The sequence below is a fragment of the Oncorhynchus kisutch genome, linkage group LG24, assembly GCF_002021735.2.
Source record: "Oncorhynchus kisutch isolate 150728-3 linkage group LG24, Okis_V2, whole genome shotgun sequence".
In the NCBI taxonomy this organism is placed as follows: domain Eukaryota; kingdom Metazoa; phylum Chordata; class Actinopteri; order Salmoniformes; family Salmonidae; genus Oncorhynchus; species Oncorhynchus kisutch.
The window spans coordinates 28,645,475-28,667,918 of record NC_034197.2 but is presented as its reverse complement, the minus strand read 5'-3'; the positions used below and the strand labels follow the sequence as shown (position 1 = coordinate 28,667,918).

The 22,444-nt window shown below is 42.2% G+C and overlaps 1 protein-coding gene across 1 annotated transcript; it reads right to left on the bottom strand.

The window, feature by feature from the left end:
- Window positions 1–5,838: 5,838 nt before the first annotated feature.
- LOC109869840 (renin) lies at window positions 5,839–21,577 on the bottom strand. Its single transcript, XM_020460113.2, has 9 exons — window positions 21,368–21,577; window positions 17,364–17,517; window positions 17,100–17,223; window positions 8,969–9,087; window positions 8,551–8,747; window positions 7,318–7,440; window positions 6,826–6,970; window positions 6,618–6,716; window positions 5,839–6,434 (listed from the first exon to the last, which is right to left on the bottom strand). The coding sequence occupies exons 1-9, from the start codon at window positions 21,442–21,444 to the stop codon at window positions 6,273–6,275; spliced, it is 1,200 nt and encodes a 399-aa protein (XP_020315702.1). The 5' UTR covers window positions 21,445–21,577; the 3' UTR covers window positions 5,839–6,272.
- Between the last annotated feature and the right edge of the window lie 867 nt (window positions 21,578–22,444).

The window sequence follows — 22,444 nt, the reverse complement described above, 5'->3', positions numbered from 1 at the left end:
TCCAGTTTCAACTGACCTGAGCCCTAGGACCATGCCCCAGGACTACCTGACATGATGACTCCTTGCTGTCCCCAGTCTACCTGGCCATGCTGCTGCTCCAGTTTCAACTTCCACCTGACTGTGCTGCTGCTCTAGTTTCAACTGTTCTGCCTTATTATTATTCGACCATGCTGGTCATTTATGAACATTGAACATCTTGACCATGTTCTGTTATAATCTCCACCCGGCACAGCCAGAAGAGGACTGGCCACCCCACATAGCCTGGTTCCTCTCTAGGTTTCTTCCTAGGTATTGGCCTTTCTAGGGAGTTTTTCCTAGCCACCGTGCTTCTCCACCTGCATTGCTTGCTGTTTGGGGTTTTAGGCTGGGTTTCTGTACAGCACTTTGAGATATCAGCTGATGTACGAAGGGCTATATAAATAAATTTGATTTGATTTTGATTTGATTTGATCACTGTGATAGACTACATCCAATTTTCTGAGTAGAGTGTTGGAGGCTATTTTGTAAATTACATAACTTAAGTCAAGGATCGGTAGGATAGTCAGTTTTACAAGGGTATGTTTGACAGCATGAGTGAAGGAGGCTTTGTTGCTAAATAGGAAGCTGATTCTAGATGTAATTCTGGATTGAAGATGCTTTATGTGAGTCTGGAAGGAGAGTTTACAATCTAACCAGACACCTAGGTATTTGTAGTTGTCCACATATTTTAATTCAGAACCGTCCAGAGTGGTGATGTTGGACGGGCGGTGCGGGCAGCGATCGGTTGAAGAGCATTTAATTTTACTATCATTTAAGAGCAGTTTTAGGCCACGGAAGGAGTGCTGTATGGCATTGAAGCTCTTTTGGAGGTTTGTTAACACAATTTTCAAAAGAAGGGCCAGATGTATACAGAATGGTGTCGTGTGCGTAGAGGTGGATCAGAGAATCGCCAGCAGCAAGAGCTGCATCATAGATATATACAGAGAAAAGAGTCGGCCCGAGAATTGAACCCTATGGCACCCCCATAGAGACTGCCAAAGGTCTTGACAACAGGATTTGACACACTGAACTCTATCTGAGAAGTAGTTGGTGAACCAGGCGAGGCAGTCATTTGAAAAACCAAGGCTATTGATTCTGCCGATAAGAAAGCAGTGATTGACAGAGTCAAAGCCTTGCCCAGGTCGATGAAGACGGAAACCAGATTGCATAGCGGAGAAGGTGTGGTGGGATTCGAAATGGTCGGTGATCTGTTTGTTAACTTGGATTTCAAAGACTTTAGAAAGGCAGGGCAGGATGGATATAGGACTGTAACAGTTTGGTCTTTAACAGTTTGGGTCCAGAGTGTCAGTTTGGGAGTATCTCCCCCTATGAAGAGGGGGATGACCGCGGCATCTTTCCAATCTTTAGGGATCTCAGACGATACGAAAGAGAGGTTGAACAGGCTAGTAATAGGGTTTGCAACAATTGCGGTGGATAATTTTAGAAAGAGGGGTTCCAGATTGTCTAGCCCAGCTGATTTGTAGGGGTCCAGATTTTTCAGCTCTTTCAGAACATCAGCTGTCTGGATTTGGGTGAAGGAGAAGGGAGGGGGGCTTGAGCAGGTTGCTGCGGGGGGTGCAGAGCTGTTGGCCCGGGGTAGGGGTAGCCAGGTGGAAAGCATGGCTGCCTGTAGAAAAATTCTTATTGAAATTCTCAATTATTGTAGATTTATCGGTGGGGACAGTGTTTCCTAGCCTCAGTGCAGTGGGCAGCTGGGAGGAGGTGCTCTTATTCTCCATGGACTTTAAATTGTCCCAAAACTTTTGGAATTAGTGCTAAAGGAAGGTTACAAGCTGAACCTGAACCAAAGGATTACATTTCCAGTGAATGACAGAGCATCTTGTGCATCTTTCAATGGAATTCCCTTTAACCTCTAAGAGCTACCCCCCTACTTTTTTCAATTTCCGCCTGAATACCCAAATCTAACAACCTGTAGCTCAGGCACAGAACCAAGGATATGCATATTCTTGGTACCATTTGAAAGAAAATACTCTGAAGTATGTGTAAATGTAAATTTAATGTAGGAGAATATAACACAATAGATCTGGTTTAGATAATACAATGAAAAAAAACATACGTTTTAATTTTTAAAGTTTTTTAATCATCTTTAAAATGAACAAGATAAAACAAACATTCAGATAGGATGATGGGGACAATTTCAGTGAAAAACACAAGAGGGCAACAGTACTTGTGTAGAGTTTCAGAATGATAACTTCCAAAATGAGTGTGCTACATGACATTTATCATGAAGTCATCCAGGTGTCCCACACAAGTAGCCCAAATGTAGTAGCCCAAGTGGCCAAATTGGTGAAGGTATACATTTTGAAACAAATAACTATATACAAAATACCAAAATGGTATTCTAACACCCCCCCCCCCCCCCCAGAAAATTGAGAAACAAATATGAAGAAAAAATATATACATTTACAAAATAACATGGGTAACTATTTACACACTTTCAATATTTGGAAGACCCTCAGTCCTTTATCAAATCAAATGTATTTATATAGCCCTTTGTACATCAGCTGATATCTCAAAGTGCTGTACAGAAACCCAGCCTAAAAACCCAAACAGCAAGCAATGCAGGTGTAGAAGCACGGTGGCTAGGAAAAACTCCCTAGAAAGGCCAAAACCTAGGAAGAAACCTAGAGAGGAACCAGGCTATGTGGGGTGGCCAGTCCTCTACTGGCTGTGCCGGGTGGAGATTATAACAGAACATGGCCAAGATGTTCAAATGTTCATAAATGACCAGCATGGTCGTATAATAATAAGGCAGAACAGTTGAAACTGGAGAAGCAGCACGGTCAGATGGACTGGGGACAGCAAGGAGTCATCATGTCAGGTAGTCCTGGGGCATGGTCCTAGGGCTCAGGTCCTCCAAGAGAGAGAGAAAAAGAGAGAATTAGAGAGAGCAAATGTGGGGTGGCCAGTCCTCTTCTGGCTGTGCCGGGTGGAGATTATAACAGAACATGGCCAAGATGTTCAAATGTTCATAAATGACGAGCATGTTCGAATAATAAGAAGGCAGAACAGTTGAAACTGGAGCAGCAGCACGGCCAGGTGGACTGGGGACAGCAAGGAGTCATCATGTCAGGTAATCCTGGGGCATGGTCCTAGGGCTCAGGTCCTCCGAGAGAGAGAAAGAAAGAGAGAATGAGAGAATTAGAGAACGCACACTTAGATTCACACAGGACACCGAATAGGACAGGAGAAGTACTCCAGATATAACAAACTGACCCTAGCCCCCCGACACATAAACTACTGCAGCATAAATACTGGAGGCTAAGACAGGAGGGGTCAGGAGACACTGTGGACCCATCCGAGGACACCCCCGGACAGGGCCAAACAGGAAGGATATAACCCCACCCACTTTGCCAAAGCACAGCCCCCACACCACTAGAGGGATATCTTCAACCACCAACTTACCATCCTGAGACAGGGCCGAGTATAGCCCACAAAGATCTCCGTCATGGCACAACCCAAGGGGGGGCGCCAACCCAGACAGGATGACCACATCAGTGAATCAACCCACTCAGGTGGCATTACAACACAATGCCACAGATGTCTCAAGTTTTGAGGGAGTGTGTAATTGGCATACTGACTGCAGGAATGTCCACCAGAGCTGTTGCCAGAGAACTGAATGTTAATTTCTATACCATAAGCCACCTCCAACAGAGATAACGTGATGAGATCGTGATGCTCATTGTTGTGCCAGTCATCCTCCACCATCCCCTCACATTTCAGCATTCTGATGGTCCTATGTCGCAAGGATCTGTACACAATTCCTGGAAGCTGAAAATGTCCCAGTTCTTCCATGGCCTGCATACCCTCCAGACATGTCACCCATTCAGCACATTTGGGATGCTCTGGATTGACGTGTACAACAGTGTGTTCCAGTTCCATCCAATATCCAGCAACTTTGCACAGCCAATAAAGAGAAGTCGGACAGCATTCCACAGCCTGATTAACTCTATGCGAAGGAGATTTGTTGTGCTGCATGTGGAAAATGGTGGTCACACCAGATACTGACAAGTTTCTGATTAAGGTATCTGTAACCAAGAGATTCCCAGTCATGTGTAACCCATAGATTAGGGCCTAATGAATTTATTTCAATTGGCTGATTTCCTTATATAACCTGTAACTCAGTAAAAATCTTTGAACTTGTTTGCCTGTTGTTTATATTTTTGATCAGTATACTGTACAATAAGTGCAAGATGCATATTACCTGTTCTATTGGTTAAATACAGTTCCTGTTCAAATCCTTATGATGCCACTGTGAGAATTGGTCAGATGGAACATGGTTTGTGTCCCTCAGGTTCAACGCAGACCACAGTTCATAAACACAGCATATTCCAGGAAATACTTGACAATAACCTTTGGTAATTCGATATTCCTCCTCAACATAGAATTATATAACATGTGCTTCCATTCTAAAGCCACTACAGATCTAGTGCTAAATGAAATGGAGATGTTTTGTAGAGTCATGTAGAGAGAATACTTGTACAGTATGTTCAAAAGTACCAGCATTAAAAGTAGCAGTGCTAGTATCTTCACCTTAACCTCAAAACACATTTTTCCAGATAATATCTTAGTTGAACAATTCATGGATGTGCCGGGATGAAGGCAAGGAAATTATTGTTCATCTTCCAGTCTAGATATCTTTATTCTCTATACCCCACATCACTGGGCGGACTTTCCCTCTGAAAATAACTCCACAACAGTTTGCATCAAATATGACTGCATTTATTGTCTTTTTATCTCTTTGTGTGTCTACTAGCTATAATGGAGGTTAAAGATACAAGAAGAACAGAGTCTGTCTTCCGGTAATTCTGTTTGCAGAGCAGGTTTCACTTTCAAAGTCATCCTCCAGTGACAGGTTGTATGACCTTTCCGACCTGTGATTGATCATGACCTCTGACCTTTGTGGTTGAGATGTACACTGAAATGGCCTTATGTTTCCTTGAGGACATCATGGGACATTTCCATCCTGTCCTGTTTCGTTTCAGAGAAATCACTCTACATTACAGTAAATGTAAAGTTTTGCTGAAGTTGAATTGCTTCACCCCTCTTACCAGCATGAACGGTGGGCAGAGAATTTGTATTTGTCTACAAATGTTGTGGAAATATACACTAGCTCATACACGTTTTATAAATAATGTCGTAGCCAGCTGGCACATGGTGAGAGAAAACAAATAATTGAGAGAGGGAGAGAAGAGAGAAAAAAGAGAGTGAGAAGGTATAGAGAAAAGAGAGGAGAGAAAAAAAGAGAGAGAGAATGGAGAGAAAAGAGAGAATGAAGAGAGAGAAAAGAGAGTGAAGAGAGAAGAGTGGAGAGAGTGAATAGAAAGAGAATGAAAAGAGAGAGAAGATAGAGAAATGAGAGAGAGACGACACTATGCTGTGAAAGGCATCTTTAGTGTGGCGGGAACAGCAGAACAGAAGATAAATCACTCAACCGGTTTTCTACATCCACCCTTGGATCCTACACATACAGTGTGTGCTATTTTCACACCATCAGTTCCCACATTAGATCCACACTCTGTAGACCAAAGCCTGCCAGAACTAAGGACTTAAACACTGTCTGATATCAATTCATCTCTAGCTCAACTTCAGAGGATAAATCATATTAATATTGTGACTCAAAATAGAAGACATCTGGATAGTTTATTTCTGTACAGACATTAAGATGCTCGTGTTTCTGCGGTCAGTGAATGAGGAACACTTTGTTTTCTGCTGGAGTCTCCCCTGATGATAAACAGACATTCTGAGAACTTAGAGTGCAAACAAAATTCCTTGACTGCAGACAATAACATAGACATGTCCATTAAATAAGCTTTATTCTTGTTACATCATGCCATTGTAGACAGTGCTATTACATGGGGATTGTTAAAAAATGTAACTGTATGACATGACATCAGCATGCCATGTGATATATAACACAAAATAAGTGTGTTGTTGTTAGCTGCACGTCAATGATCGTCAACTAAAAACAAAGATATATTCTGATTGGGTGATACGAGGTGAAAAGTGCAATTGGCACAGATGACTTGACATGGCAGAATGCAAGAAGTGTAAAAAAAGATGGGGACAAAGGGCAGGCCCTGTGATAAAGAGACAGAGAAAGAGAAACGTAATAATAGAGTGTAAGTGAGAAATACAGGCTGATAGTAAGAGACAGTAACAGAGACAAAGAGAGTATGAAGGAAGTAAGAGCAAGAACGAGTGAAAGCATGGTGGCTAAGCAGAGGCTCCTGTCAGACTGCTGTGGCGAAGCCTATGCGGTTGTTGCGACGGTCAAACTCTGTGTAGTAGCGGGCGATGAAGTTGGCTCCCAGGATCCAGATAGGGCCAGTAGGAGGCGGCACATCCAAACCCCTAAAGGTCACACTACAGATGTCCTCTCCAAACTGAGATTGCTACAGACGGAGAGCAAATCATAACAAGATACTGGTAAAGACTTCCATAAATGTGTATTTATAAAACATACATGTCACATCTATAACACAATGTAAACATGACATAGTAGCTACAAAGGTAAACATGACATTTGGCCTGTATCTGTACAGTATATCCCAGTTGTGCCAATTTCCGTTACTTACCCATAAGATGTAGTCATCCTCAGTGAGGGAGTACTCATGTCCTCCAAGGTGGAAGGTGACACTGGGTAAGGACTTCACCAGGTCACAGTTTACAGTGTACTGAAAGGAGAACAAACAACATATCTTATTCCGCCCATAAGGTAAGGTAAGATGCTAGTTAAGAGACTGTTTAGGCAATAAAGAGTCTGTGGCTCTGAGATTTACATACCCCTCCCTCTGCCAGTTCTGTGGCTCCAATGGTTTTCATCAGTACAGACACAGAGGAGGCAGGGCCTGTGATGTAGGAGGAGCCTGTGTCAATCACTGCCGTACAGCCTTCCTTACAGAACAGCATATCCTCCCCCACTGTCACCCTGGGAGAGAGAGAGAGAGAAAGAGAGCAAGAGAAAATTACACACACATACACATGTAAAGATCATTGACCCAGGAAAATGTGTATATACTGACCCACAGATAAACAAACAAACAGACAGAACAGACAACTTGCACATCAGTGGAGGTTGGTGAGAAGAGCTATAGGAGGACGGGCTCATTGTAATGGCTGGACTGGAATTAATGGAACGGAGTCAAACGTGGTTTCCATATATTTGATAGCATTCCATTTATTCCATTCTAGTCATCACAATGAGCCTATCCTCCTATAGCTCCTCCCAAAAGCCTCCACTATTGCACATGCACACATATAGCTGTCACATCTCACCCTTTCATGTTGACCTCCCATTTTCCTGCCGCACTGGTGCCCATGTAGTTGAAGGTACCAGTGTAGTACTCTGGGTCTGTTCCTCCCATCACTAGCTCCCCACCTGGTTTGTGCATTGGGTCCCTGAGAGAAGAAAAACAGATTGCCCGGATTACTATTCATAGGTTGCACCTCCATCAATCGGTTGCATCATGCCATTGTTGTGCACGTTCTCAAGCCGCCCTCTGCCTTAGTGGTGCCAAAAAGTTGTAATAAGCTCAGTCATTCTGAAAGGGGACCACCCAGTGGGCAAAACCCGATTGAATCGGCATTGTTTCCACTTCACTTCAACCAAAGAAATCTTTGTGATGTTGAATCAATGTGGAAAACTGATTGGATTTGCAAAAAGTCATCAACATAAGAGAACTTCGTCAATGATGTGGTGACAATTTTTGTTGATTTCACATTGAATTCACGATATTTGATGACTCAACCAGAAGAGGCTGGTGGGAGGAGCTATAGGAGGACGGTCATTGTAATGACTGGAATGGTATCCATAGAATGGAGTCAAACACGTTGTTTCCATGTGTTTGGTACCATTCTATTGATTCCATTCCAGCTATCATAATGAGCCTGTCCTCCTATAACTCTTCCCACCAGCCTCCTCTGGACTCAACAAAATGTAAATCAAAAGTAGACATTGAAATGACATCCGTGCCCAGTGGGTAATGACTGTTTCATCTAAATTTCACTATAGTAGCCTGGAAATGCAGTGACATTGCTAAAGTAGGTAAATATTTAGTTAAACATGGACTTAAAGGAGGTTGGAATAATACTGTGAAAATTATGATAATGCCCTTTTAGTGTAATAGCTGTTTGAAAAGGACATTTCTGCCTGTTTTGGTGGGATGGAGTCTTGGCCTGCCAGGTGACACCACCAGGCAATACATTAGTTAATAGACCAATAAGAAATAGAGTTCCAAACCTCTCTGCCAATGTCAGCTAGTTCTCAGTTTTCCCCTCCCCACTCAGACCATTTAAAGACAGTCCTAGCTAAATTGTTGCTTGAGAAATGTCTCTTTCCTAAGAAGCTATGTTTGATTCTTATTAACCATTTCAATTTGAAAACAATCACAGTAAGGTACGTAATTGGTACCTAGAAATGATTTGATATTGATATTTTAAGTAAAAAGACATCTACTTATCCAAGTATGAATCAGGCCCGATATAAACAGTGACAGTGATATCACCTACTTGCTATAATAGACAGAGAAGACCTCCTCCTTGAGGACGTGCTGGGACATGATGCGGTCGAACACAGGGGTGATACCGTCGATGGCCACGTTGGGGTAGCCCATCCCAAGGACTCCATCAAACTTGGCAAAGATGAAGGGGATGGCAGGCAGGGCTGTGGCCTCTGCAAATACCTGGACCACTGGGATGCCACCCACCTGGAGAATGCACAGAGTAAGATATAAATTGTCCCTCAATACCTAGATCCAGGTTTTACCCATAGTAAGATAATCCTTCGGTAGATCAGTACTTATGGGCAATGTCTACCATTATTCCCATATTGATCACAAAAAAAGCACAAAAAAAGGGATGATAGGAAACAGATGAGGAGAAAGGGTACAAAGATGATTTTCTTAGAGTGGTGTTATGTTACACTCACCACAACCACATCCTCACTCAGGAATCCCCTGACGTTTCCAGAGGCATACTGGATGGAGAAACCTGTCCCGTTCTTGATGTGTGTCCGGGACTTAGAACTGTCATATCTGTTGTGGGTAACTGTGAGTTCAAATGTCATTGTGTCATAATCATCCAGGAACATCCTTATCTCTGGTGAAGCAATTAAACATATAGGTTTTGTGTGTGTGGGAGGCCAGGAGGGATGTGCTCATTTTGGAAGTGGGCTGCTCATTTGACGGCTACATGTAGCAGGCCATTGCAGAGAAGCTGCATAAGTACCAGCCCCTTGTGGCATGCTTGGACACCCTCGGGTGTAGGTGCAAGCTGGAGGCTCTGATATTTGGCAGTCTCAGCCACATACACAGGCTTGCAGTGCATGGCCTCCAGATTGCGGGCCTGACAAAAACTAGGGAAAAGCTATTGGGTAGGTACTGTTCTGTTCAGCTGTCCTGGGCAGACTCGCTGGTTGGTGAAGGAGGTGCTTTCTGTATCCTTGAATGCCATGCATACGGGGATCTATGAAATGGTTGAATCCTTTTTTTGTAAATTTGATTCGTGGATTCAAATAAAATATTTAAAATGTGTGTGTGTGTGTTTGTATGTGTGTGTGTGCATGTGTGTAGGGCCATCATGCACCCCAAAAATAAGAGGTGGCACAAAGTACGCTAGCATGGCTCGGGGGTTGAGAATTTGACACGATTCAAACACCTGAAACATATTTTCCTGCTATCTAGAGACACTTAATATGCTTCTCTGCATCTCTGCTAAAACCTGGGTAAAAGATTGAAAGGAATGTGAGTCTTATTTAGTACATTTAGTTATGGCTCGCTTTTATAAAGTCTACCATCCTTGTCAGCAGGCATGCCAGCTAAGATACAGCTAACTGCCAAAATAATGTAAACACTTGAGTAAATGAGGCATACAAAGTATTTTGAAAGCAGGTTCTTTCATGCATGGTTCCTGAATTAAGTAAGCAATTAACCATTTACAGCAGTGGGCTAAATCAGGTTTCTTGCAGTACTAGGGGGCAGTATTTTGTGACTCCCAAGCCCGCATGCGGGAGCATAATCATCGCCTGAAACTAATTAGCATAACACAACGGACATAAATATCCCCCAAAAATATTCCTATTCCTATGAAAATCACAAATGAAATATATTGAGACACAGCTTAGCCTTTTGTTAATCACCCATCTCAGATCTTCAAAATATGCTTTACAGCCAACGCTAGACAAGCATTTGTGTAAGTTTATCGATAGCCTAGCATAGCATTATGCCTTGCTAGCAGCAGGCAACCTTGTCACGGAAATCAGAAAAGCAATCAAATTAAATCGTTTACCTTTGATGAACTTCGGATGTTTTCACTCAAGAGACTCCCAGGTAGACAGCCAAAGTTAATTTTTTCCCAAAATATTATTTTTGTAGGTGAAATAGCTCCGTTTGTTCTTCACGTATGGCTGAGAAATCGCCCGGAAATTGTGGTCACCACAACACCGAAAAATATTCAAAATTAGCTCCATAATATCGACAGAAACATGGCAAACGTTGTTTATAATCAATCCTCAAGGTGTTTTTCTAATATCTATTCAATAATATATCCGTCGGGACAATTCGTTTTTCAGGAGGACCGATTGGAGTAATGGCTACCTCTGTATTTTACGCGAGAATCTCTCTCGGAGCCACCATGTGACCACTTACGCAATGTGGCCGCCTATGGCTATTCTTCAACAGAAATGCGTAAAACTATGTCACAATGCTGTAGACACCTTGGGGAATACGTAGAAATCCTAAGCTCGTTGATGGCACATTCACAGCTGAATAGGGAGTCATTGGAACGCAGCGCTTTCAAAACTTGGTGCACTTCCGGATTGGATTTTTCTCAGGCTTTCGCCTGCAACATCAGTTCTGTTATACTCACAGACAATATCTTTACAGTTTTGGAAACATTAGAGTGTTTTCTATCCAAAGCTGTCAATTATATGCATATTCTAGCATCTTTTCCTGACAAAATATCCCGTTTAAAACGGGAACGTTGTTTTCCAAAAATGAAAATACTGCCCCCTAGTACCTAAATACATCTACTTTGTAACAAAAGTACACACTTAACACACATGGTTATGGGCTTTTAAAAAATGACACCTGTACCATGTCAGATATAGAGTCGGTACAGAGTCAATGTGCTGGGGCACCACATACACTTAGGTTGGAGTCATTAAAACTAGTTTCTTCAAAACAGTCCACAAATTTCTTGTTAACAAACTATAGTTTTGGCAAGTCAGTTAGGACATGTACTTTGTGCATGACATAAGAAATTTGTCCAACAATTTTTTACATACAGATTATTTCACTGTATCACAATTCCAGTGGGTCAGATGTTTACATACACTAAGTTGACTGTGCTTTTAAACAGTTTGGAAAATTCCAGAAAATGATGTCATGACTTTATAAGCGTCTGATAGGCTAGTTGACATCATTTGAGTCAATTGGAGGTGTACCTGTGGATGTATTTCTAGGCCTACCTTCAAACTCAGTGCCTCTTTTCTTGACATCATGGGAAAATCAAAAGAAATAAGAATAACACCTCAGAATTAAAAGTGTAGACCTCCACAGGTCTAGTTCATCCTTGGGATCAATTTCCAAACATCCGAAGGTAACACGTTCATCTGTACAAACAATAGTATGCAAGTATAAACACTGTGGGACCACACGGCCGTCATACCGCTCAGGAAGGAGACGCTTTCTGTCTCCTAGAGATGAACGTACTTTGGTGCGAAAAAGTGCGAATCAATCCCAGAACAACAACAAAGGACCTTGTGAAGATGCTGGAGGAAACAGGTACAAAAGTATCTATATCCACAGTAAAAGGAGTCCTATATCGACATAACCTGAAAGGCCGCTCAGCAAGGAAGAAGCCACTGCTCCAAAACTGCCATAAAAAATACAGACTACGGTTTGCAACTCCACATGGGGACGAAGATCGTACTTTTTGGAGAAATGTCCTCTGGTCTGATGAAACAAAAATAGAACTGTTTGGCCATAATGACCGTCGTTATCTTTGGAGGAAAAAGGGGGATGCTTGCAAGACGAAGAACACCATCCCAAACGTGAAGCACGGGGGTGGCAGCATCATGTTGTGGGGGTGCTTTGCTGCAGGAGGGACTGGTGCACTTCACAAAATAGATGACATCATGAGGATTGAAAATGATGTGGTTATATAGAAGCAACATCTCAAGACATCAGTCAAGTTATAGCTTGGTCGCAAATGGGTCTTCCAAATGGACAATGACCAGAAGCATACTTCCAAAGTTGTGGCAAGATGGCTTGAGGACAACAAAGTCAAGGTATTGGAGTGGCCATCACAAAGACCTGATCTCAATCCCATAGAAAATTTGTGGGCAGAACTGAAAAAGCATGTGCGAGCAAGGAGGCCTACAAACCTGACTCAGTTACACCAGCTCTGTCAGGTGGAATGGGCCAACATTCACCCAACTTATTGTGGGAGGCTTGTGGAAGGCTAGCGAAACATTGTCAGGAATTTAAATGGAGTTTAAATGTATTTGGCTAAGGTGTATGTAAACTTCCGACTTCAACTGTACATTGAGCTATTAAACTGACTATGCATTGATAATAACAGAGTAGCAGCAGTGTAGAATGCAAATAGTCTTATGACTTGGGGGTAGAAGCCTTTTAGACCTAGACTTGGTGCGCTGGTACTGCTTGCCGTGCGGTAGCAGAGAGAACAGTCTATGAATAGGGTGGCTGGAGTCCTTGACAATTTTTAGGGGCTTCCTCTGACACTGCCTGGTATAGAGGTCCTGAATGGCAAGAATCTTGGCCCTGGTGAATACTGGGCTGTATGCACTGGCCTCTGTAGTGCCTTGCGGTCGGAGGCCGAGCAGTTGCAAAACCAGGTAGTAATGAAACCCGTCAGGATGCTCTCGATGGTGCAGCTGTAAAACCTTAAGGATCTGAGGACCCATGCCACAGATTTGTTGTGCCCTCTTCACAACTGTCTTTGGTGTGCTTGACCATGTTAGTTTGTTGGTGATGTGGACACCAAGGAACTTGAAGCTCTCAACCTGCTCCACTGTAGCGCTGTTGGTGAGAATGGGGGCGTGCTCGGTCCTCCTTTTCCTGTAGTCCGCAATAATCTCCTTTGTCTTGCTCACGTTGAGGGAGAGGTTGTTGTCCTTGCACCACACGGTCAGGTCTCTGACCTCCTCCCTATAGGCGGTCTCATCGTTGTCGGTGATCAGGCCTACCACTATTGTGTCATCGGCAAACTTAATGATGGTGTTGGAGTCGTGCCTGGCCGTGCAGTCATGAGTGAACAGGGAGTAAAGGAGGGGACTGAGCACACACCCCTGAGGGGCCCCCGTGTGGAGGATCAGTGTGACGGATGTGTTGGTACCTACCCTTACCACCTGGGGGAAGTCTAGGATCCACTTGCAGAGGGATGTGTTTAGTCCCAGGGTCCTTAGCTTAGTGATGAGCTTTAAGGGTACTATGGTGTTGAACACTGAGCTGTAGTCAAAGAATAGCATTCTCACATAGGCGTTCCTTTAGTCCAGGTGTGAAAGGGCAGTGTGGATTGCAACAGAGATTGCGTCATCTGTGGATCTATTGGGGCGGTATGTAAATTGTAATTGTAAAAAGTACTTTTTCCAACAATTGTTTACAGACAAATTATTTCACTGTATCACAATTCTAGTAGGGCAGAAGTTTACATACACTAAGTTGACTGTGCCTTTAAACAGTTACACAAGCTCTGTCAGGAGGAATGAGCAAAATTTCAACCCAACTTATTGTGGGAAGCTTGTGGAAGGCTACCCGAAACATTTGACCCAAGTTAAACTATTTAAAAGGCAATGCTTCTAAATACTAATTAAGTGTATGTAAACTTCTGACCCACTGGGAATGTGATGAAAGTAATAAAATATTAAATAAATCATTCTCTCTACTATTATTCTGACATTTCACAAATGTAGATAATAGTAGATAAAATGTCAGAATAATAGTAATTCACTAAGACAGGGAATCTTTACTCGGATTGAATGTCAAGAATTGTGAAAAACTGAATTTAAATGTATTTGGCGTGTATGTAAACTTCCCACTATGTAATCTTTCCACTTCAACTGTACACTGTTCAAATACTTTGAGGAACTATTGTCATTCTCAATTGATTCTAAAAATAGACTTAATGTACTTGCTGTTTAAGGTGAAGAAAAATTCCTTTGAGAAGCTCATTAGGGGTGGTGAGTCAAGACAATTAGAAACCCTATCAGACATCCCCAAATGGGCACATTTAAAGGCCTACATTTGTGCGCAGGCCAGGTAGACTAGTCCTACTTCTATATTCGTAACCAGGTGTGCGTCCTTACTCACCATTGACGGGAGCATTTCAAACAAAAGACAATGAAGACAACTCATAAATGGAATGAAATCAACAAAAACTTGTTTCTCACAAGTGTATCATAGGTTGTAAGTTCTTCAAGACACTCCGACAATGAAAAATGGTAAATTACTGTTGTAATAATTATAAATTGAATGAATTAATAGAAATGACCATAACCAAACAAACGTCACAGATTCAAAATTATAGCAATTAACGGTAAATGTAAACTAGTACTTGTGATATATGGAATGGGGAATTTATAGACACAGTGAACAATGCACACAATTAAGTTTATGAAACTGTGAACACATGAAATGGCGGGAGAGAGCACATTCTGGAGAGAGACGTTCCTTGTGCACCTGAGCCACAATCCCCATATTCTTGGACTGTGGCGTCACCCCGGAGTCCTCAATGCATTAGTCCACTGAGACAGGTGAAAATCAGACAGGTGTCTCATGAAAAAATATAGAATGTTTTCAATATAGACCCATTTTGTCATACAGTATTCCATATAAGGCAACCAGACCTTTTGGAATTTGCACATTATACCCTTAACATTGTAATAAATAAAATATAGTGATGCAAAACTTGACATTTTTGCCATCCATTGTGACATTGTTCTAGGATAACCAACCTTTCAATGAATTGCAATGCATCATTAGCCATTAATGCTAGGTTACCCCATTTTTTTCTGATAACAGTCTACAGTATCAACATTTCCAAGCAAACAAAAACAGGGAGAAGGGGAAATCTGTAGACATGCTGAGATTACAGAACATCATCTTTGCCTTCACAAGATCATAACATATTCAAATACAGTATGTCCCCTTCCATGTTTTACACCTTCAGCAGAGGAATTATATTTCTGAGTGCATGATATTAAGTTTAACTGGTATATAGGATGTTCGATGGATGTTGTTAAACTGCAGTAATTTATGTCTGAGATTATATGACCATCCATGACATATCTGTATACATTCATCACTATCAACATTGCCTCCCAGGTCTTCCTCACGTTTTTGTTTGACCTGTTATGTGTCATCGGGAAAAGCCTTTATCAACCCTTGATCCAGTTTAGAAATCAACTAACTTTGTTAGACTTAAAATAGTTTACATCTATGAAGCTTCCGGCTTGTCCAGTGTTTATAAAATGTTGTTTCTGCAAAAAAAGTTAACCTCAGTGCAGTCACAGCCTGTCTTCCCATGGTTGCCTGACCTGCTGAGACCCCTGTCACCATCGGATCCTACTCAGAGGCATGACAAAGTCTTACTATGATGTACATTTATTCATTATATTATCCAAGAATAGAATCAATGGTTCAATAATTGAAATGCCCATTATTCCCAGATCCCAGGCTATAGCCTACCCATCAACAAAAAAATGAATGTTGTATCCGTTAACTGATTGTTATAATAATACACTGCAAAATTCACTTCAGCTCTGTAGACTGGTCTTCCCTGGCTGTCTGACCCTCCTGGGACACCTGTCACCATCTGATCCTGCTAAGACATGAGCATAGTGTTGTATACTGACTGCACCATGACACTGTAGCCTGTAGAGCTGTTTATACCGTGTCCATGTGAAAAGTAGAGAATTAGCTAGCCATTACATTGCTATACTGACTAATAAAAACTCACATTGCACTGTAAAAAAACTTCAGCATATCGGTCTTCAGTTTGGCCACTGGTTTCATCATTTGATTCAGGTCTAGTGTGATTGAGGCAAAAATAATAGTAAAGTTAGTGAGCTAGCTAGCTCTAATGGTACATCAACTGGCAAAAACTAGCTTAGTCAATTTACTTCTGTTGAAATGGGACAAAAAGGCTACAAACATTTCCATACACACAACAGCTGCTAGATGCTGCTATGTGACAGGCAACTAGAGGCTAGAGCTGAACTAGTTGTGGTAGCTACAAGCTAGCTAGTTCATTTTCTTCAGACAGTAATTCAACCGAGAGAGGATGAAACATGCTTTTTTGTCTGTAACAGAAGTTACCTTGCTAGCTACATCAGTCAAATAAAGAGAAGCGAGTTTCTGCTCTGCTTGCTTTGTCTCTGTGCAACACACAGAGACGGCAGCTGCAGACAACAGCACCGTGCTGGCCCTATAATAATAGCTTTGCCTTCACACAGCCTGTCCGTACACTCTGTGGTGTCCACGCAGTCCTAAATCCAGCCGTCTGATATCGGCAAACAGCCGACTGACCACTCTGAGGCGTCCGCATGTTCCTAAAGCACACCGATGCCGCTTCCTGTACCACAGTGCAATTTTAAAACTGGGGGGGGGGGCAAAAATAACATTTTAGAATGTGGGAGGGGTCATGTCCCCCCCATCCCCAGTGAAAGTTACACCCTTGCACTTATGGGAGATTCTAGAGCGGCGCCTGAGACAGTGTTTTCCACCACCATCAACAAAACACCAAATTAGGTATTTTCTCGTGGAAAAATTGTGTCGCATTCCCTGTGTTTCCTTTATTTTGGCAGTTACTTGTAGTTAGATAAGCTAGCTCTAACTTGATTGTTGGCTTCTTGGTAGCTAGTTATGAGGTTGGGAATTTGGAAACCTATCTGGGTTAGCTAAAGCCAACTTCATAAAATGTGTAGGTGGCTAGTAGTATTACAGAGAAACATTTTTTTCAAGAGGACAGATCTGTGGGGGCACTTATGGGCATGACGTCTCTGAATGTGTGGGTGTGTTTGTGTGCACTGTACTTACAGCAGGCAGTATAGAGAGGGGAACAGCTGTATGAGGGCACCCACAAGTTGGCTGAGCCTGTATCAAACACTACGTTGAACATCTGGGCAGGAGAACCAATACTGATCTCCCCATAGTACTGGGTCTGAGAAGCAGAGAGAAGAAGCAGCAATGAATAATTTACCCAACTGAGTTTGGCACGTGCTTTGTGTTCTCTCATTTGGAACATAATGTTTCCATGTCAATTGCATCTACAGTATGGGTGATCAGTGCAGTGTCTCTCACATCCAGGTAGTTGGTGAGGGGGGTGGGGGCTGTCCCATTGCTGGGGGAGAGGTCATCTTTGCTCTTCTGGGCCAATTCAGCGAATAACTGTGCTGGAGACACGCCCATCTCATGTAGGGTTTCTCTTATGGAGGGCATCTTCTTCAGACTGATCCTGATTAGATATGACGACAGTGAGGAAAGATCATCCAATAGAATGATGCATAGGAAGTGATCAGGGGTGGGATGGGACTGGGGGGTATACAATGCATTGTGCAATCATGGGCCATTGTTAACATGAGACCATGTGTCCCCATGTCTGTATAATGTTGTTTCTACAGCTCTGCCAAAATACACATTCTCAATTGATTTAGTTTAGAAAAATCATCTGGTTTAAATTGATAAAACACCTCAAAGTATCCATTCAAGCTTCTTCACTGTCTATTTTAACGACCCAGAGCAGTCAAAAACATAATTTTCCTGCTTTAAAAATAATAATATTTCCACACCATGAGGCTGGAATAATACTGTGAAATTGTGAAAATTAGGATAATACCCTTTCATTTTAAGAGCAGTTTGAAAATAAATGTCTGCCTATTTTGGTGGGATGGAGTTTTGGCCAATAAGATAGAGAGTTCCAAACCTCTGTCAATAGTTTTCAGATTTCCGCTCCCCACTCAGATCACTCCCAGACAGTCCTAAAAAAATTATTGCTTGAGAAATTGCTCTTCGCTGGGAAGCTATTTTGTTTTTGACCATTTAATTAGAAAACAATCCCAGTTATTTAATTGCTAACCAGAAATAATTTCATATTGAGGTTCATTACACATTGCAGAGAAGGATTGTTGGTTCCACTTTTCTGGGCTCTGTAATTTACTCAAAATGTGCACTTATAAATCATATCAATTTTAATCCAAGTACAGCTGTAGACAGAGGTCAAACATCAAACATACAACCGATGTCTCTTCTGAGTTCTGCAAAATAGGAAAAGTCCAAGTTGCTTTTAATGTGCTTGCAGTCAACTCCTAGTAATGTTACTGCCTACATCAACACCTTCTACTCATGAGACCATGCATATACAGTTATACAAACTTGCAGGAGAGACAATAGTTCCAGTGTTTTCTAAGGGCTCAGCAATCATTTTCCAATCCCCAAGTCGCTTTATAGTGGTATGTCTGACTTGTCTCTTACACTCCCCTGCAGGGTTCTGTGTCTCTGAATCTCTTTTAGCCTTGAGGTGCTTTCTCACAGACACCCTGTTTTGACAGCAATAACTCACACATCTCTCAGACCGTTTCTTATAAGGAGCAGAGACTAGAAAATAACTGTGGAACCATATTAAACCTTATAATGAATATGTATTGCTAATCTGTAGTCCAGGACCCTATCTGTAGTCCAGGACCCTATGTAGTGGGGAAGGGGTCTTATAGCCCTTCCCCTTCTATTAATACATCATAAGACCTCTGAACCTTTCCGCTATTACTACCTGTTAGGGCAAGGAGATTGAGGTTGTAACCTCAAATATCTTGGAATTTGAATTGATGACGGCCTCTTTTAAATTGCATATACGACAATTTACAAAAAAAATTTAAGCTGAAATTGGGATTTTATTTTAGGAATAAGGCCTGTTTTTATTTTGAAGCCAGAAGGAGGCTAGTATCAGCTACGTTTATGCCTTTACTAGACTATGGGGATATTGTATACAGTGAGGGAAAAAAGTATTTGATCCCCTGCTGATTTTGTATGTTTGCCCACTGACAAAGAAATGATCAGTCTATAATTTTAATGGTAGGTTTATTTGAACAGTGAGAGACAGAACAACAAAACAATCCATAAAAACACACAAAAATATACATTGATTTGCATTTTAATGAGGGAAATAACTATTTGACCCCCTCTCAATCTGAAAGATTATTTCTGGCTCCCAGGTGTCTTTTATACAGGTAATGAGCTGAGATTAGGAGCACTCTCTGAAAGGGAGTGCTCCTAATCTCAGTTTGTTACCTGTATAAAAGACACCTGTCCACAGAAGCAATCAATCAGATTCCAAACTCTCCACCATGGCCAGGACCAAAGAGCTCTCCAAGGATGTCAGGGACAAGATTGTAGACCTACACAAGGCTGGAATGGGCTACAAGACCATCGCCAAGCAGCTTGGTGAGAAGGTAACAACAGTTGGTGTGATTATTCGCAAATGGAAGAAACACAAAAGAACTGTCAATCTCCCTCGGCCTGGGGCTCCATGCAAGATCTCACCTCATGGAGTTGCAATGATCATGAGAACGGTGAGGAATCAGCCCAGAACTACACGGGAGGATCTTGTCAATGATCTCAAGGCAGCTGGGACCATAGTCATCAAGAAAACAATTAGTAACACACTACACCGTGAAGGACTGTAATTCTGCAGCGCCCGCAAGGTCCCCCTGCTCAAGAAAGCACATATGCATGCCCGTCTGAAGTTTGCCAATGAACATCTGAATGATTTCGAGGACAACTGGGTGAAAGTGTTGTGGTCAGATGAGACCAAAATAGAGCTCTTTGGCATCAACTCAACCCGCCGTGTTTGGAGGAGGAGGAATGCTGCCTATGACCACAAGAACACCATCCCCACCGTCAAACATGTAGATGGAAACATTATGCTTTGGGGGTGTTTTTCTGCTAAGGGAACAGGACAACTTCACCGCATCAAAGGGACGATGGATGGGGCCATGTACCGTCAAATCTTGGGTGAGAATCTCCTTCCCTCAGCCAGGGCATTGAAAATGGGTCATGGATGGGTATTCCAGCATGACAATGACCCAAAAGTCCAGACCTTAATCCCATAGAACATCTGTGGAGGGAGCTGAAGGTTTGAGTTGCCAAACATCAGCCTCGAAACCTTAATGACTTGGAGAAGATCTGCAAAGAGGAGTGGGACAAAATCCCTCCTGAGATGTGTGCAAACCTGGTGGCCAACTACAAGAAACGTCTGACCTCTGATTGACAAAACCCTTGTTGGCACCAAGTACTAAGTCATGTTTTGCAGAGGGGTCAAATACTTATTTTCCTCATTAAAATGCAAATCAATTTATAACATTTTTGACATGCGTTTTTCTGGATTTTTTTGTTGTTATTCGGTCTCTCACTATTCAAATAAACCTACCATTAAAATTATAGACTGATAATATCTTTGTCAGTGGGCAAACGTAAAAATCAGCAGAGGATCAAATACTGTTTTCCCCTCACTGTATATGAAGGCTTCCGCTCAGTGTTTGAGATCAATTGACACCCTTTACCATGGCAATTTGAGATTTATTTTAAACTGCAAAACCCTTATGCACCACTGCACTTTGTATACCAGGGTTGGCTGGCCTTCTCTAGTCACTCGTAGGTAGGCTCAGGCACTGGTATACTTTTTTTACAAAGCCATTTTTGGTTTACTACCTTTTTATTTGGGCATTTTTATTGTTCAGAAATGTGGTGGGTACTCTCTTCGTTCGCTGGACTTTATCCTGCTAACTGTTCCAAATCTCCGAACTGAATTTGGTAAAAGGGCTTTTGTGTACTCTGCGCCATCGTCTTGGAACGCCTTACAATATACTTTTAAACTGGAAGAACTTGTCCCGATTGGTATTTTTAAATCACTGATGAATGATCCTGAGACTGATTCCCTGACCTGTCAATGTTTTTAACTAGCTGTTTTTGATTTTGTTATACTGTTGTGAATTCTATGGTTTTTACCAGATTACTTGTAGTTTTTCATGTTGTTTGTCTGTAATGTTTGTAATGATTTGGTGCTGCCTATCTTGGCCAGGACGCTCTTGAAAAATAGATTTTAAATCTCAATGAGCCCTTCCTGGTTAAATAAAGGTTAAATAAATAAAAATAAAAATTTTAAATAAGCATAGTCAATTATTATAATACATCAAACATTTGGTGCAGCCCCTATCATGACCCCAAGTTGACCCCATCAGGACCAGAGCATTTAGGTTCATTACACAGTAGACAACATACAGTGATAAACACAAAGAAAAAGATGGCGTTACCTTTGTAAGGCATGGCTGGTGGTCATCGTGAGTGACAGAGTAAACACACACACCCAGCATTGCATCAGCAGGGCCATGGAGACCCTGGAGCGTGAAGGAGTGTGCGAGGAGATGCACAAGTTAACTTGACTAGGTTTTCCTTGTACCGTTCCTCCGGGCAAACCAGCTAGTTGTACATCTGATCTTCTGAAGGATTGGCCCCTCTCTCTCTGTCTGACTACTCTTTTTATACCAGCTCTGAGCTTCCCTAAAAGTGTCCACCAACCCTTTCCCTCCCTTCTACCTCACCCAGCCCTCCCTTGATAAACAGGTCCCAGAGTGAGATGTGAACTGTGACCCTTGGGAACAGACTGGAGACAGAAAGCAGGGATGAGAGAGAGCGAGAGAGAGCTCTCTGACCAGGCTGGGTTTACATCACGGCTGCAGGGTGAACATGGATTAAGGCCTGTGAGAAGAGGAGTGGGAGCCTTGTGGTGTGGGAGGGAGGGGATGGAGAAGGGATAAGCTTTAGGGGGGACAGAGGAGTAGGAAAGGGTGCTGATTTGGATTACCCAGGCGTAGGACACAGAAACAAGCCCTGTGAAATCTGCAAAGGAGTCAATTTATACTTGAATGGTGTGGTGAATTGAATGGTGTGACAAAGGCATTGAATCTATATGTGGCCAGTGGCTATAACATCTGAAACCAATGATTGCCAGATGATACTCATATGTAATATGTAGACAATGCAGAGAAGGGAGAAGCCTTAAAGGGGACTGGGAAATAGGAGAAGGATGCTGACAGGGATTACCCAGTCTTGCCAGATGATGAATTAATCCATCAAAACCTATTGAAATGGACGGTAAAACATTACATGCTAAACAGGCCAGATGTTCATTTATAGTGCCATCTCTTCCTTTCTGCTGAAGTATACTCTATCGGCTCCAACTTTGCAGTGTAGGCTGCAACACTTTCATTTGATCTTGTCTGCAATAGGAATACTCAGTAGGGAATGGAGTTAAGCCTACATTTTGTTTGTGGGGATTGTGCTGTGGACCTCAGCACAAAGCTGTAGGCTTTAAAAGGTCTGTAAATGTA